This window comes from Hipposideros armiger, unplaced genomic scaffold (assembly GCF_001890085.2).
Source record: "Hipposideros armiger isolate ML-2016 unplaced genomic scaffold, ASM189008v1 scaffold_178, whole genome shotgun sequence".
NCBI lineage: Eukaryota > Metazoa > Chordata > Mammalia > Chiroptera > Hipposideridae > Hipposideros > Hipposideros armiger.
Genome location: NW_017731528.1, coordinates 59,320 through 74,189, shown reverse-complemented (window position 1 = coordinate 74,189; position 14,870 = coordinate 59,320). Strand labels below are relative to the sequence as shown.

Here is a 14,870-nt window from a genome sequence, read left to right as displayed (position 1 = left end):
ACTGGTCCAGAGGGTGTGCAAGAAATGAATTTTTATGAATGGGAATCAATTCCAAACTCAAAGCGTGACATTAAAAAAAAAACCAATTTAAAAATAGATTAGCGCCTATGAACCAATATGCAAATGTTTGGTTTGGGTGCTTATTTTAAACCCTATTAATAATTTAAACACATTGTAAACCGGTGACGCAGATTTGCATCTATACATTACAGCTGTGCAAGACAGATGACGCAAATCTGCGTTTTTTTAACACACACTTGGTTTCCACGCACTATACACTTAATTACGCAATACATGGAGCCTTTCTCCGAATGGTCCTGCTGATGAATGTTTATAGAAACGTGACCTCACTCTGAGTTAATGATCTGTGATAAATATAGAGAACAGCTCTGTATTTTCTTTCCTCTGTTGCTCTGCTCTACATTTAGTCAGCATTCAGATTTCAATCACTTTACACCCATGACAGAAGGACGTAGTTCTTACGGGAAAAATCTTACAGAAGATGAAATTTCAGCGTAATTGTTGGTGGACACATTATCTGATGTTCCTGACAACGCTGATAGTGACAGCGAAAATGACAGTGACTCTTTTACTATTGGAAGTAGGCAAAACAAAATTGTGCATCCTTTACCGAGTTACAGTGACAGTGAACAAAGCGCAAGCGCAAGTGATGTTGACGATGACACACTAGATTCGGCGGTTTCCACATGGGTAAAAACAGATAAAACACCAAATTTAGGGCCATTTACCGGAAACCCAGGGGTGAAACAAATTCCCTCTGACCTGACGAAAGTATCACAAGTAACAGGACTCTTCCTTGGAGACAGATTCTTTGATATGTTGTGTGAGGAAATGAATTTATATTACTTACAAAATCAGGAAAAGTATGTAACTGGTTCTAAGGGGTTGAAATGGTCAGATGTCACTGTAACAAATGAAAATTTTTTTTCAATAATTATTCTAATGGGGCAGTCAGGAAAGATAAACTAAAGGATTATTGGTGTACGGATTCATTTTTAGATACTCCTATTTTCAGGAAACTTATGAGCTGTAATAGATTTGAACAAATTTGGTGGTGTTTACTTCAACAACAATGAACTTCTGCAACAATCAACTAACAGGCTTTTCAAAATCCAACCCTTATTGGATTTTTTCCTTGAAAGATTTCAGACTATTTATAAGCCAAATCAACAACTTTTCTTAGATGAAGCAATGATTCCTTGGAGGGGTAGGCTTCCTATATGAACATATAACCCGGGGAAACTTATAAAGTATAGTTTCCCTGTTTGTATGGTCACTGAAAGCACCTCAGGCTATATCTTGAATTTAGAAATTTATGCTGGTGAAGGAAAAAAATTACAGGAAACTATTTTCACACTTTTGGAACCTTATCTTGATCAAAATTACCATGTCTACCAAGACAACTATTACAATCATGTGACAATTGCTGAAACTCTCCTTTCAAGACTAGTTAGAATACGTGGGACAATCAGAGTGAACAGGGCTCTTCCTCCAGAAGTGAAAAACGAATCACAGTCTCTGAAACGTGGCGAAACCACATTCAGGACAAAGGGTGAAATTCTTCTTCAATCCTGGAGGGATACTTGTGTTGTCAACATGATTTCCACAATTCACGATTCAACAATGGTTGATGTTCCACAGAGAAATGAAGAAGTAAAGAAAAAACCTATTTGTATTTTTCAGTATAATATGTTCATAAAGGGTGCTTGCTGATAGGGCAGATCAGTACTTGTCTTATTATTCCCTCTTGAGAAAACAGTGAAGTGGCCAAAGAAAGTTGCATTTTGGCTTATAAATTGTGCACTTTTCAATTATTTTCGAATCTATCAAAAACTAAACCCTACATCAAAAATGAGATACAAAGGATTTCTGCTACAAGCAGCAAAAAACTGGGCTACAGATGAGGTGAAGACAGACTCAGACACAGACAAAGACGCAGCACACCGAGGAACATCAACCCAAACTCCTCATGTGCCTTCCCCGGCTGGGAGGCTTTCATGTGATATGTGCAAACATGTACTACAGAAAATTGTTGGAAGTGAACGGGGTAAAGGAAAATATCCTGTTAGGAGTTGCCATGTTTGTGCTGCCCACAAAAAAAGAAGTGAAAATCGGTAAGTCTGCAAGTTCTGCTTAGTGCCACTCCACAAGGGGGGAATGTTTCCAGAGGTATCACACTCTCAAACACTACAAGGGTCTTTGGTGAGTATTTCCTGAAAATTTCAGTTCACAAAAATAGTTAGTGAATTTGTTATAAATTTTTAAAGAAACACAGTATAAAAGTTGATTTCAATGGTTTAAACCCCAGGAACATGAATTTAAACAATTTAAATGCCCCGTCCTCAATGTGTTAAAATATTTTTAGCCAGCTCGGTATGTACTCTGCATGTACAACTACAGAAGTATGCACACAAATAGAAATAAAGGCCCTTTGATTACATCCCTTTCATTATAACCACAAAGTACTGCATACTGTTAATTACTTTAGATGAAAAAAATGCCTTCATGACCAGAGGACAGAGGTAAAGCCCCGGACAGGTGGTGGCCTTATTTTCCGCCTATCGGGGAAATCATGGAATCTCAGAAACGATTCCACAGCTGCTCCACACTCTCCCATAAACCTGAGTGAATGAGCTCATGGGTTTTAGGCCTTACACCATGTTTGGTTTAGGTTTTAATGGATATTTTCAGCTTCGGCTTAGAGTTCACCGACATATCTTAACACGCTATGTCTAAGATAAAATTTGCTATTAAAACGTTATTTGTAGGAAATGAGCAGGAGATGAGCCAGACAGTTCTCCAGCACAGACAAGACAGGTCGTTCCCCGGCAAAGCTATGCACATGCATTCCGTTAGCATCTCTGTCGATGTTTATAAATTAAATCACCAGTAAGGGAAGTAGTATACAGAGTACACAGTACAAATATACAATACAAAAAGAAAAGTAATACAGCTATGACTATATATTTTGGCAAATTAATTTACTGTTCAAGCAAAGCTCTGCTTTCTATCTGTGAAGTACAAACATGGGACAAATCATTAAGACCTGGCATCTCCCTTTCTGCTTTTACCTTATTCTTTGGACATATTTCATGATGAGATATTCATGCTCTCAGTCAAGTAATTTCTGAAGATACTTTAACAGTGAAGATTTAAAGATTCCATCATAGAGTTTGCTATGTAACAACTGTAAAATCAAACAAATTATTTTTGTTAATTTTTTTTATTCTTTATTATTATTATTTTTTTGCTTTGAGGTAGCACCAAGCATAACTAAACAACTGCTAAATAACTGGAAAAGAATTTCCCACTTGACTGCTTCAATCGCCACCACTACTGGTCCTCACACACTTTTCTCCTTCAACTCCTCCACCAGCCTTTTACCTGTTTCACAGCAGTTGGTGTCAAATGAGGAGTGACATTCTAAACCTTAACCTTCAAGTAGACTTTAACCTTCAGGTACAGGAAAGCAGCAGTGTAACTGCCAGGGAAGCATATACTATGCCAGCATCACTGCTAGCAGTTACTAGGCAACAGTGGGGCTGTACCAAATAGGAAGTTCTTTGGGGTGCATGTTAAAGACAAATTTTTATCTTGACTCCTGAGAATTTTAAGATCTTATATCAGAAACAAAACCAGTGGAAGCATAATTTATGATAAATGGGCAATCTTTCTCTTTTAAAATTTATTTGGTGATTAATTTACTCCTGTATTCTTTATTTAAAAGTTTATCCGCAAGAATAATCCTAGTTAAACCTTAGGAAGAGTGTGGGGACAAGAAGGGACAGATGTTTGCAGGCTAGCACAGACAGCCTGACATTCTGAGGGAAAGCGGGCAACCCAAATCTCCAACCTGAAATTGTTAAGTCCTAAAGAGTAGATGAATGTTAAGACTTGGGTGGCTTTGGTCACTTCATTTAGTATAAAATTAGTTTGTAAATATCTATGGCTATTGTTTAGATACACTTTTAACTTATAATTTAAAAACACTTCATACATGTAATATATATTATCAATATTAATATTTCTGTGAATTTATAGGCAGACTCCTTAGGCCCTGAGAACTTGAATAACCCACCTCACTCATAAGCTAGGGAGTGTACAATTTCCTCTTAGAGCATGTGTTTTGTAGAATAAGAACAAATAGTAATTTTTTACTCAACTTCAGCTAAACACATATAATTGCAAAAGGAAAGACTAAAGTCTGCTTCTGCTTTTATATTACAAATTGTTTATGTTGCCCCCTCCAAAAAAGTACCTCCAGATTGGTACGTACTGTCCTTCTATTATCAAGGAAGGAAAGAGTAAGACAACCTCTCATTCATGGAGGACAAATAGCTGTGCCAAAAGCACAGATTACATCTAATTACAGGGTATAACTTTGTCATCTTTCTTTTCAAAACCTAGCCATTTACACACTTTGATTTTTGACTTCCATTTGGGTTTATTAACATCAAAGCTTTGTCATCATTTATCTGTTTCTAGAGACATTTTTACCTGAGGCAATAAAGTTAAAAACTTCTTTGCATTCTTGCTTTACTGTTGCAAGAAAGCTTTGGTCTTCATTAGGTTTACGTTTCATGGTTATTAAACTTGTGTATGTTGCTATAAAGTTTACTGCCCTTTGCACACCAATTTTAAATGTAGTGTCATGAAACCCAATGCACTGCACACAAACACACTCCAATCCAAGGACACTCGGGCACGGTCTAGTTTTACCCACTGCTAATGTCTTCTTAGTGTCTTTTCCCATCCTTTTCACATAAATAATCACCACAAATATCATCAGACAACATGAAATAAAAACAATGTCAATTTTACCGTATGGCTCCTATAGCAAATTAAAATAGCTCCATCTTATTAATTATATTATTTGAGTTTTTATAATATTCATTGATATGCAATAAAAAAGTCCCACATCTAAAGAAACTTGCAAAATCACTTCCCAAGTTAATACATTTCTGTTTAACTGTTTAAACACAATGATTGATCCACACTCATTAATTTTTATTTAAAATTTGTGACTGTTTGTTTTAATCAGGTTGTACCCACAAAATATAAAATGAGTTCAAATGTAAATTTAAATAATATCAAAGAAAAACAAACCATCTTTGATGTTCTCTTACTATTTTAGAATTTTAATAATTTTAACAGTTAACAGTATGATCCAATATATTACTCATATTAAACTAATACCAAGGTTTCTTAAAAATAACGTTAGGTAATACTTTTTAGCAACATTGGGAAAACCCACCAAAAGAAAGCCATCAGAAGTTCCTGGCAATTGGTCCTATACTCATCAGAGTTGTTTCTATGCTCTTCTTCACGAACTCTGTTCAGCTATCTCCTCTCCCCCAACTCCATGGGTGTTGCTCTGGTCGAAGTCACTATACTACTCTGACATAGCCCACGGTTCCCAATTCAACCTTCTGATTTTCCAGAGCAGTTCACATCGGGTTCTTTTGGCTTTATTTTTATTTTTAAATAGCAGGAAAGTGTGGCATGAGGTTTACATACCCTCTGCTTTTGCTCCTGTTACAACACAAGAAAACGTGTTACTATCAAAGGCCAACCCCTGTTCCCCAAGTCTTGACTCCATGTAACTTACAACCTATAATTACCTCTATAGATCTGTAACAATTTTTGACTCCTTACTGCATCATTCTATCAGCATTCAAATGTTCTGTATTGTCTCACATCTTAAAACAAAAAGAAAACCTGTCCTTGGTCTCATATCTCTTGCTCACTGTTTAGTTTTTTTTTTTTTTTTTTTTAGCTGAGCCATCCTGCCACCTGTTGGCAGCTCAGTGGCTGCTCAGCTTGGGCCGGACTCGAACTGCTGTTGCTCAGAGCTCAAACTCTTGAGCGAGCTCTTAACCAACTGAGCCACTCAGCCGGCTCTCACTGTGCATTTTTAAATATCCTTTACAGCAACGCTTCTAGAAAGTATCTCTATTCCTATTTTTGCTTCCTTAATCTCTCAACACACTCTGATTCCATTTCTGTCCCCAATATTTCACCGAAATTCCTCTGGTTAAGGTCACCAATAACTTCCTTATCGCTGTAAACAAAGCTCCATTTTCTGTTTTCACCTTTTCAGCCACAGACTTAAGTGGGTACTCGTCTCTTCTTGAAAGGTTTTCTCATGACTGTACTGTAATGGTAAGCACACCATTTTGCCACTTATCTAATACCTTTTTGGGGTTATGCAAAAGTCCTACTTTGAGATGATAAAAAAAACTGCCATATGAAACTTCTTGCTATCCTTACTATAATAAAGCTACCATATCCTCTTTATGTGACAGGAAAAAATACTGTTTTATTCCCAGAATTAGTTATGCTTCTGAGCAACTGACAACAGTCATGCTCTGTGACAGAGATACGTTCTGGGAAACGCATCATCAGGTGGATTCGTCATTGTGTGAACATCAGAGTGCATTACACAAACCTACTGGGCCATGTGGTGTGCGGCCATCATGCACCAGTCCGTCAGCGACGGAACATCCTTACGTGGCACATGACTGCACTATGTGGCATATAACCGGCCCATTCCCCTCTTTGAACTTGCTGCTAAATTTAAAATCAAATTAATGACTTATCTCAAGCTTAATACAAAATTTCACATCATATATTTTAATCTTTCTTAAAGCTTCATCTTGTATTATTTTCCTCTCTATTTAAAAATTATAACTCGCAGTAGCATTTTTCTAAGCCACTTTAAATCCTTTCAGTATCAAGGTCAGCACAAGCAAACATTTGAACACAGTTTTAGTCAGTGGGGGCGGGTGTCTACTCTCATCTGCCTCAGTTGCTTTTCCAGGTAACCTCTGCCCTCTTCCCTTTATTTGTCTACCATTTCATCAACCATATAACTCGGCAAGTCAGCTGTCATTTTGTGTTACCTATGCTGGAAGTTCTCTTCTCTTAGATCCATCAGTAAGAGCTGGCTGCAGCCCCTCTTCCTTTTGTCAAGGGTGAAAGGAATGGGAACGTATGTCCAAGGCACAGCGTTCAGGACACTGGTTATACACATGGGGAGATCGAGCAGCCACATAAATATGATGGCCATAGATCGAAGCTTTTTGAATAAAACAGGAATCAAGTCCAAACAGATATGAATGAATGAATGGTGAGAAAGCCCCACAAAGCCTCAAAGTAGTGTCCCCAAAATACTTACTGATTAACAAGTACAAAACACACTCTAGGGCCGGCCAAGTGGCGCGTTGGTTAAGAGCTGGCTTGGGATGCCAGAGGGCCCCGGTTCAGATCCCATATATGAGGGCCAGTGACACTGCCCTCTACAGCTAAGATGCTGAACAACAGCTCAACCTGGACCTGGGCTGCTGTGAGCCGCTGGCAATGGTGTAGGCTGCAGCCCCTGCTGCAGTGGGTTGCCATGGGCTACCGTATGTAGCCAGCAGCCAGCGTGAGCGGGCAGCAGCCAGTGTGAGCGGCCAGCAGCCGCCGTCCAGAAGCTGGCGACTGATCTGCCTCGCCCGGGAAGAGCGCAATGATGGTGCCAACTTGGGCCAGTGAAGCAACATCCTCCACAACTAGACTGAAGAACAAAAAGGACAGCAACTTGTCTGTTCCCCTTCCCCCAATTCTCTAGCGATGTTCCCCTTCCCCCAATTCCCCAATTAAAAAAAAAATCTTTAAAAACAAAACAAAACAAAAAACTACTCTAATTAACTTTACAATGGAGAAACCTGACCGATAACATCTTACCAAATGATAATAACATCATCAGTAGAAATCTACACTGTGTGCCTCCAAACATGATGCACTAAAAAGAACAGAGCATGGCCTTAGTGTCATTCCAAACAAAAAACGCCTACATCACGAGGAAACTCCAGCCAAATCTAAATTAAGGGACATTCTGCAAAGTAACGAGCCACTACTCAGTGGTAAGTGAAAATGCTTTAAAACTGAAAACAAGCGTAAGAATATAGATGGATTAAAACTTGGAGGAAAGGCACAATAATTATAAACTGGATTTAGCCATTTTAAACACAGCTTTAGCTGGTCACTCAAGCCATCTATATTTGCAATACAGCAATATAAGTAATTCTTTATTTTTGCATTAAATAACCATGAAAAGGTGGCAAGTTTAATAAGTCCTCTAATTTTTTTTTTTTTAAGATTTTTATTGGGGAATTGGGGGGATGGGAACAGCGCTGGGGAACTGGGGGAAAGGGAACAGACAAGTTGCTGTTGTTTCTGTTCTTCAGTCTAGCTGTGGAGGACGCTGCCCCACTGGCCCAAGCCGGCACCATCACTGCGCTCCTCCTGGTCGAGGCAGACCAGTCGCCGGCCTCTGGACGGCCGCTCACCGCGACTGCCGGCCACTCACGCCGGTTGCCGGCCACACATGGCAGCCCATGACAACCCACTGCCACAGGGGCCGCAGCCCACGCCATTGCCGGTGACCCACGGCAGCCCAGCCCCAGGTCGAGCTGCCATTCAGCATCCCAGCCGCGGAGGGCAGTGTCACTGGCCCTCACATGTGGGATCCGAACCCGGGGCCCTCCGGCAGTACCAAGCCAGCTCCCAACCATCGCGCCACTCGGCCGGCCCAGTCCTCTAATTTTAAAGTGATATGTTGAGATATCTGTAACAACTGTAATATAATAGGAAAATATCTGAGGTTTCTATTGATGACAGTCAGTTGCTGTAAATACTACTGTAGCTGTTGCCTATATTCATAATTGAAGAAACTGTTAAATTCTAGGTCAATGAAAACAAAAAGTAATCTTTTTCTACCTAAGTTCATAGACCCCCTGAATTCTATGCCTGGAACTTTTGGGGCCCATGAGGGGTAAGTTACCCTACAGCGGATCCCTGCTGTTCTCAAGATAAACATTTCTATCATTTGGCTTCAGGGGCACTTCATGATCCGACGACCCCTTGCCACCACTCACCCTCAATTTTGAAAGTCATGTTTTGTAGCTCTTATCCTACTAAGTTAAACTCTTACCTTCAGATCTTTGCAATACTATTTCCTTTGCCTGCAATATTCTTCCAGCTCTCTTTGCCTCGCAAACTGCCAATCATCTAACAGCTGTCAGTTTACATCACTGTTTCTGGAAACCAGGATTGTGTTAGATGAATTTTCATGTGCCCCCACAGCACCCAGCACTTGCTACCCTAGCACAGTGTTTCCCATACTGTAAGGAAACTGGGAAGCACTTGAACTGTGTCTCAAATCCCCGCTGCTTGCATGCTGCCTGGTAGAGTAGGCACTTCAATAATTGCGGAAGGAAGGAAAGAAGGGAAATTCAATTTATTTGCTGTTTCATGACCTTGAATTCTACCCTTAATTCCTTACTGACTCTCACAAATGCAAGCTGTTGCTCACAATGGGAACCAGAAGAGTGTGGGACTCGATTAACATAAAATAACTATTTTTGCTAGAAAAATCACTTTCTATTGAAAATGAAGGACATTATCACTATAATTATAAATCCATATCAGGAAGATTTTACCACTTTGCAATACTAAGTAAATCACTACACTAAATAAAACATAAAATAAAATTGTGTCAAGAGATGACATGTACTATCTATCTCAGTAACTGTCAACTATGCACACATGACTTCAAAGTGGTGGTGGTGGCAGTGGTGGAGGGACTCACAGGACCCTGGGAGGCGTTGTTGGGGGGGTGTTATCAGAATAGATGGTTCTGAGATCTGATCTTACTGTAGTGGATCAATGATGAAAATAGCTAAGTGTGAGCATCAGAAGACCTTCCAGTCCACCTAAGGCATGATCTCTGTAGTTCTGAAAAGCGAAAGTATAAAGTAATATAAAACAGTTAGGGACCACATCTGGGTGTGTGTGTTTATAAAGGTGATAGTGGGTAACTGATGGCTTGCTGACGGATGAATGAGATTGTGGAGCTGGGGGATATGTGTACATGAAAGGCTACTCAGTTCTGAGCAATCATGAAAAGATTTTACTACTGACCTTTGTAACTATGAAGGTTTCTACACTTGATCTGAGCTCAAAATTAAAAAAAAAAAAAAAGAAAGAATCAATGAGGTGGAGGGAGTCTAACTGTGTAGGCCTCTCCCTGCTGTGCTCAGCCATGGCTGCTGGGAGGAATGCACGCTCATCTTCAAGTCCACTGTGATGGTGAAAGAATGAGAACCACTGTATTAAATTGGTCAAACAGCAGATCAAGCCAATGCTATGTCAACAAACTCTGTAAAAAAACCAGATAATCAAATGCTTTCTGCATTACCTTAGACTGAAAGTACCAAAGGCTGAGGGGGAGGGAAGGGAGCTGGGGGGATTTCAAAATACTACACTGATGTAAAGATTTTAGTGTCATGTCAGGAATTTAAAACACAAACAGACTAGAAGTTGGCCAGAAAAAAAGCAATGAGACATGAGCTGAAATCAGACTACAAATTGCTGAAGGGGTAAAACTGAAGTCTTGTTCTGGGGACAGGGTGTGAATCCACTTTGATTGGGAGGTGTGTCTGAGTGGTGACAGGTCAGAGTGTGACTGAATGACAAAAATAAAGAATATGGATTTTATCAGAGGCAGATCCAGGCACTAATGGTTTCCAAAGAAGGGTACACAGAGTGATATTCTTGGGAAGATTAACCTAAGGATCCTATATAGGGCGAATGAAGGGGTTGAGAACAGAAGTAGAAAAACCAATGATGAATAATAAACTAAACTGCTTGACACAAGATTAACAAAAATGCCGTTAAAATACTAGAAGGTGGATCCTGCCACCTGTAATCAGAAATGATACGAGAATACGGGAGAGTTATTGCACATATTACCTATGTGGCACTGTAATTTAACACAAGCAAAAGATATCACTTGTCAATTTTAACTCACAAGGCCTGCTTTCTTCTCTTTTATTGTATGAGTGTTGAGTTTTTCATTAAAAAGGCATAACGTAAATATAACAAACAGAAAAATAAAATACTGCTTTTAATTTTAAAAAATCACACACAAAAACTTATTACAATGTCCATAAAACAATTAAAAGTAGGGCTTTTTCAAATTCTCAAATGTTTTATGTAGCCACTTTATACTGAACTAGGAAACTTGGCCTTTACTTTTAAAATGTGGGGGATGTTAGAAGAAACGCCTTTGGCTTAGTGCTCGAGTCCACACAAGTATTAAGGTTTATGATCACGTAATAATGTTCTTACAGTTGATCATAAAATCTGGACATTATCAGCCGGCTAATCTCCATGGTTGACATTTTTACGATTTTAAAAAAGTCATCTATTAGGGACAACTTCACCACGCTCTGCAAAGAATCAGTAGTAAAAGCTTTGGTACGCCTGGGTGGGAAAGGGGAGCACGACCTGCAGCTCTGCGCCCGCTTCGCCGACCTGGGAGGGAGGGGCACCGTGCAAGGAAAAGTGTGCGAGTTCAGAGTTGAACTAAGACACGCCCACACCCATGACCGCTGAATTTGTGTCGCCTGGCTCTGTCTGTGGAGCTGGGCTGCAGGCCTTTCTACTCCCGGGAGAGGCGGGACGTGCTGTCACAGGCTCGCGAACCCGCGGGGGCGCGCGGTGGGGGTCTCACGGTGGGGCTTTCACTCACCCCCGTCGGGGTCTCCGCGGCGCCACCTGCACCTTACTCCGCCTCCCGCGGCCCCCAGCGTCGGAGGAAGGAGGAGCTCGGCGGCGGCTGGCGGAAGGGGCCCGTCAGTACCTGCGCTAAGACTGTGAGGCTGCCCTCGGGTGCTGCCACATTCACGCGGCCGTGGTGCCACGCCGCTCCCGCTCCTGCCAGCGCCACACCGGCCACTGCCGCCGCCAAGGGGCCAGGGCCCAGGACGGCCCGCCGGCCGGCAGCCAACCCGCGCCACAGCCTCGCGCCCCAGGTCGCTAGCTGAACGCCTCGGGCCGCCGCCATCTTTGCGGAAGCGCCCCGCGACGCGAGAACTTCCGCGCCTGGCGGGCCTCGCGAGATCCTGAGGCCTTCGCCCCGCCCCGCTTCCTGCGTCCAGAAAGAGCTGCGGGCGACCTCGGAGCTGCTGGCAGGGATCGAGGACACGCCTTCCACTGTGTTGGGAACGGCGGAACTGGAAAGGGGCCCGGATGACCAAGTAGGCCCTCAGTCCCGGGCTAGACAAAGCCGTGTTGTGGAGGAAGTGCCACGTTTCCCGTAAGCGAGAGTGTCACTCTGTGTTGGTCACTGAGGGGTCCAGGGTTAGTCAGCGCTATACCGTGGACAGGAGGCAGCACTTGTGATAACTGTGATAAACTGCAGCTTGCCCTCCGACAGGCACGATCCGAGTAGTGGTTGGGACTCGGAGCTGGAATGTTGTGCATCCCTGAGAACTAGATTTGCTCTCAGTTCCACAAGCCTACCTGTATTAAGAATTTATTAAAACTGTCATGTGTACAAATCTACAAAAGCTGTAGGTAATTTTACACAGGCATTTAAAATAACATCAGTTAGTTCTCTGACCTCTTGTAAACCTTGTTACAAAATTGTTTCTCCTTGTGTCACTTAAGCAGCTAAGCATACTTTTTTAAAATTTAGTTTTAGATTGTGATAAAATATACATAAAATTTACCATTTTAACCGTTTTTAGGTCTACAATTCAGTGGCACTAAGTACATTCATGTTCTTGTGCAACCATTATACCATCTAGAAGCTTTTTCATCTTGCAAAAATGGCCAACTTAGGGGAAAAAAGTGTCTTCCTCATCCTTCCTATCATATTCTTGAAAATTTTTTCCAATTACAGTTGACATACAATATATTAGTTTCAAGTGGTTAGCATAGTGGTTAGACATTTATATAACTTATGAAGTGATCCACCCGATAAGTCTAGAACCCACCTGGCACTATACATAGTTATTACAATATTATTGACTATATTCCCTATGCTGTACTTTATATCACATGACTTTTGTAACAACCAATTTGTACATCTTAATCCCTTCACCTTTTCCACTAATCCCCCAACCCCGCTCCCATCTGGCAACAATCATTTTATTCTCTGTATCTACCTATCCTCATATTCTTGACTGCTCTTCCATTTTTGCCAAATCATATCCTATCCCTGTCATCTAACTTTGATGAAGTATTTTCTTATAAACTCCCAGACAAAGCCGCTCTAATCCAGGCAATCACTATTTACTGAATGTTGAATTTTTTTTTTTTAAGATTTTTATTGGGGAATTGGGGGAAGGGGAACAGACAAGTTGCTATCCTTTTGTTCTTCAGTCTAGTTGTGGAGGACATTGCTTCACTGGCCCAAGTTGGCACCATCATTGCACTCTTCCCAGGTGAGGCAGATCAGTCGCCAGCTTTTGGATGGCCGCTCATGACGGCTGCTGGCCGCTCACGCTGGCTGCTGGCTACACACGGTAGCCCATGGCAACCCGCTACAGCAGGGGCTGCAGCCTTCGCTGTCCCCGGACTCACGGCAGCCCAGCTCCAGGTTGAGCTGTTGTTCAGCATCTTAGCTGTAGAGGACAGTGTCACTGGCCCTCATATGTGGGATCCGAACCGGGGCCCTCTGGTGTCCCAAGCCAGCTCTTAACCATCGCGCCACTCGGCCGGCCCTGAATGTTGAATTTAAACTATATTCTAATTCAGTGTTTGATAGTATCCATTATTACACCTGGGACCAAGTCATGCAGAAGCACCACTACCCGATGTCGCTGTCATCAGGGACCCAGGCGTTTTCCCCAGTGCAGATCAGAACAGTACCTCAGTCCTAGCTGTTCCATTGGTCATAAGAAACGATTTAGCGGAGGCAGATGACTTGGCTTTATTTTGTCGTCTCTGATCCTTCATTCTTTGGTCAAGACATTTCAGAGTCAGTTTACCTCATGAACTTTGTCCAGCCTCTGAAGTGTCCCTGGCCATTGGAAGCTTTGCGTGGGCACGCAGAAACTGAACCAAAGTCAAAGATGCCGAGAATCCTGATCTTATAATCACTGCAGTCTTGAAGTTTTGCAAAAGTAACAAACAAAACACAAGGGCTACACTAAATCTAATTTGACCACTTCATTCCTTGGATCCTCTGATCATAATCCACCCTTAGTTCTTGCTTCCCTTTTCACAGCCAGCTTATCTGGATTAACCTGCAGTTAATTGGCGCATCCTCTCTCCCCAGCTGCTGAAACCACTCTCAGGGTGTCTTCCCAGGAAGTAAGTATGTCAGGCTCCCTGTGCACAGGTGTGTGAGTCAGACCACAGGGTTCAAATCCTGGTTCTACCAGGATGGTCACTGTGATTTGGGGCAAATATTTAATCCCCGAGTCTCAGTTTTCTCAACTGTAAATAATTCATATGGCTTGGGGTTGGGGATTAAATGAGAATTCTATAGGAAGTGACTAGCCAAATGTCTGGCACACGGTCGACTCACCACAGATGTTAGTTCACCTTCTTCAAGGTCTGGCTTACTCCTGCCTTCTGATCACAAATGACCGAAAGTTCATGATTCCAGATCACTGGTCTGTCTAACCTGAGATTTCCCTGCTTGACCTCGTAGACCTCTGGTCTGTTTTTCACCTCTCCTAACCCTAGTAGCTCCTGGCATGTGTCCTCCTTTTCTGGATTATTGAAAACTAGCTTGTTTCTGTGCCCTGGTGATTATAGGATTTCTAGGCTATGTTTGGACATCCTGATGTCTTATCTTGTAGTTTATTCTTGATTTCCATAAACCATGGTTAAAATGGGAGGTTATTTGTATACATACTAATTCACACAGTTCCTATAGCCATTAAATGAAACCTCACATCTTTTACTTAGTCATGACCCCAAGCCCCCAGTTGGTGCATATTCCTATTAGAGCATGTGGCGTATTTGAAACATGGTATTTCTCCCACAGTTTGTAGCTGAGATATCTT

The 14,870-nt window shown here is 41.7% G+C and overlaps 1 protein-coding gene across 1 annotated transcript in view; it reads right to left on the bottom strand.

Annotated features, from left to right (window-relative positions):
- Positions 1-12,003, bottom strand: part of MICU2 (mitochondrial calcium uptake 2) — a 75,749-nt gene extending 63,746 nt beyond the window's left edge. Inside the window, exon 1 of the mRNA XM_019652366.1 lies at positions 11,711-12,003. Coding sequence (XP_019507911.1) covers positions 11,711-11,914 — 204 coding nt within the window. The 5' untranslated portion in view covers positions 11,915-12,003. The remainder of the gene's footprint in view (positions 1-11,710) is intronic.
- Positions 12,004-14,870: the final 2,867 nt, after the last annotated feature.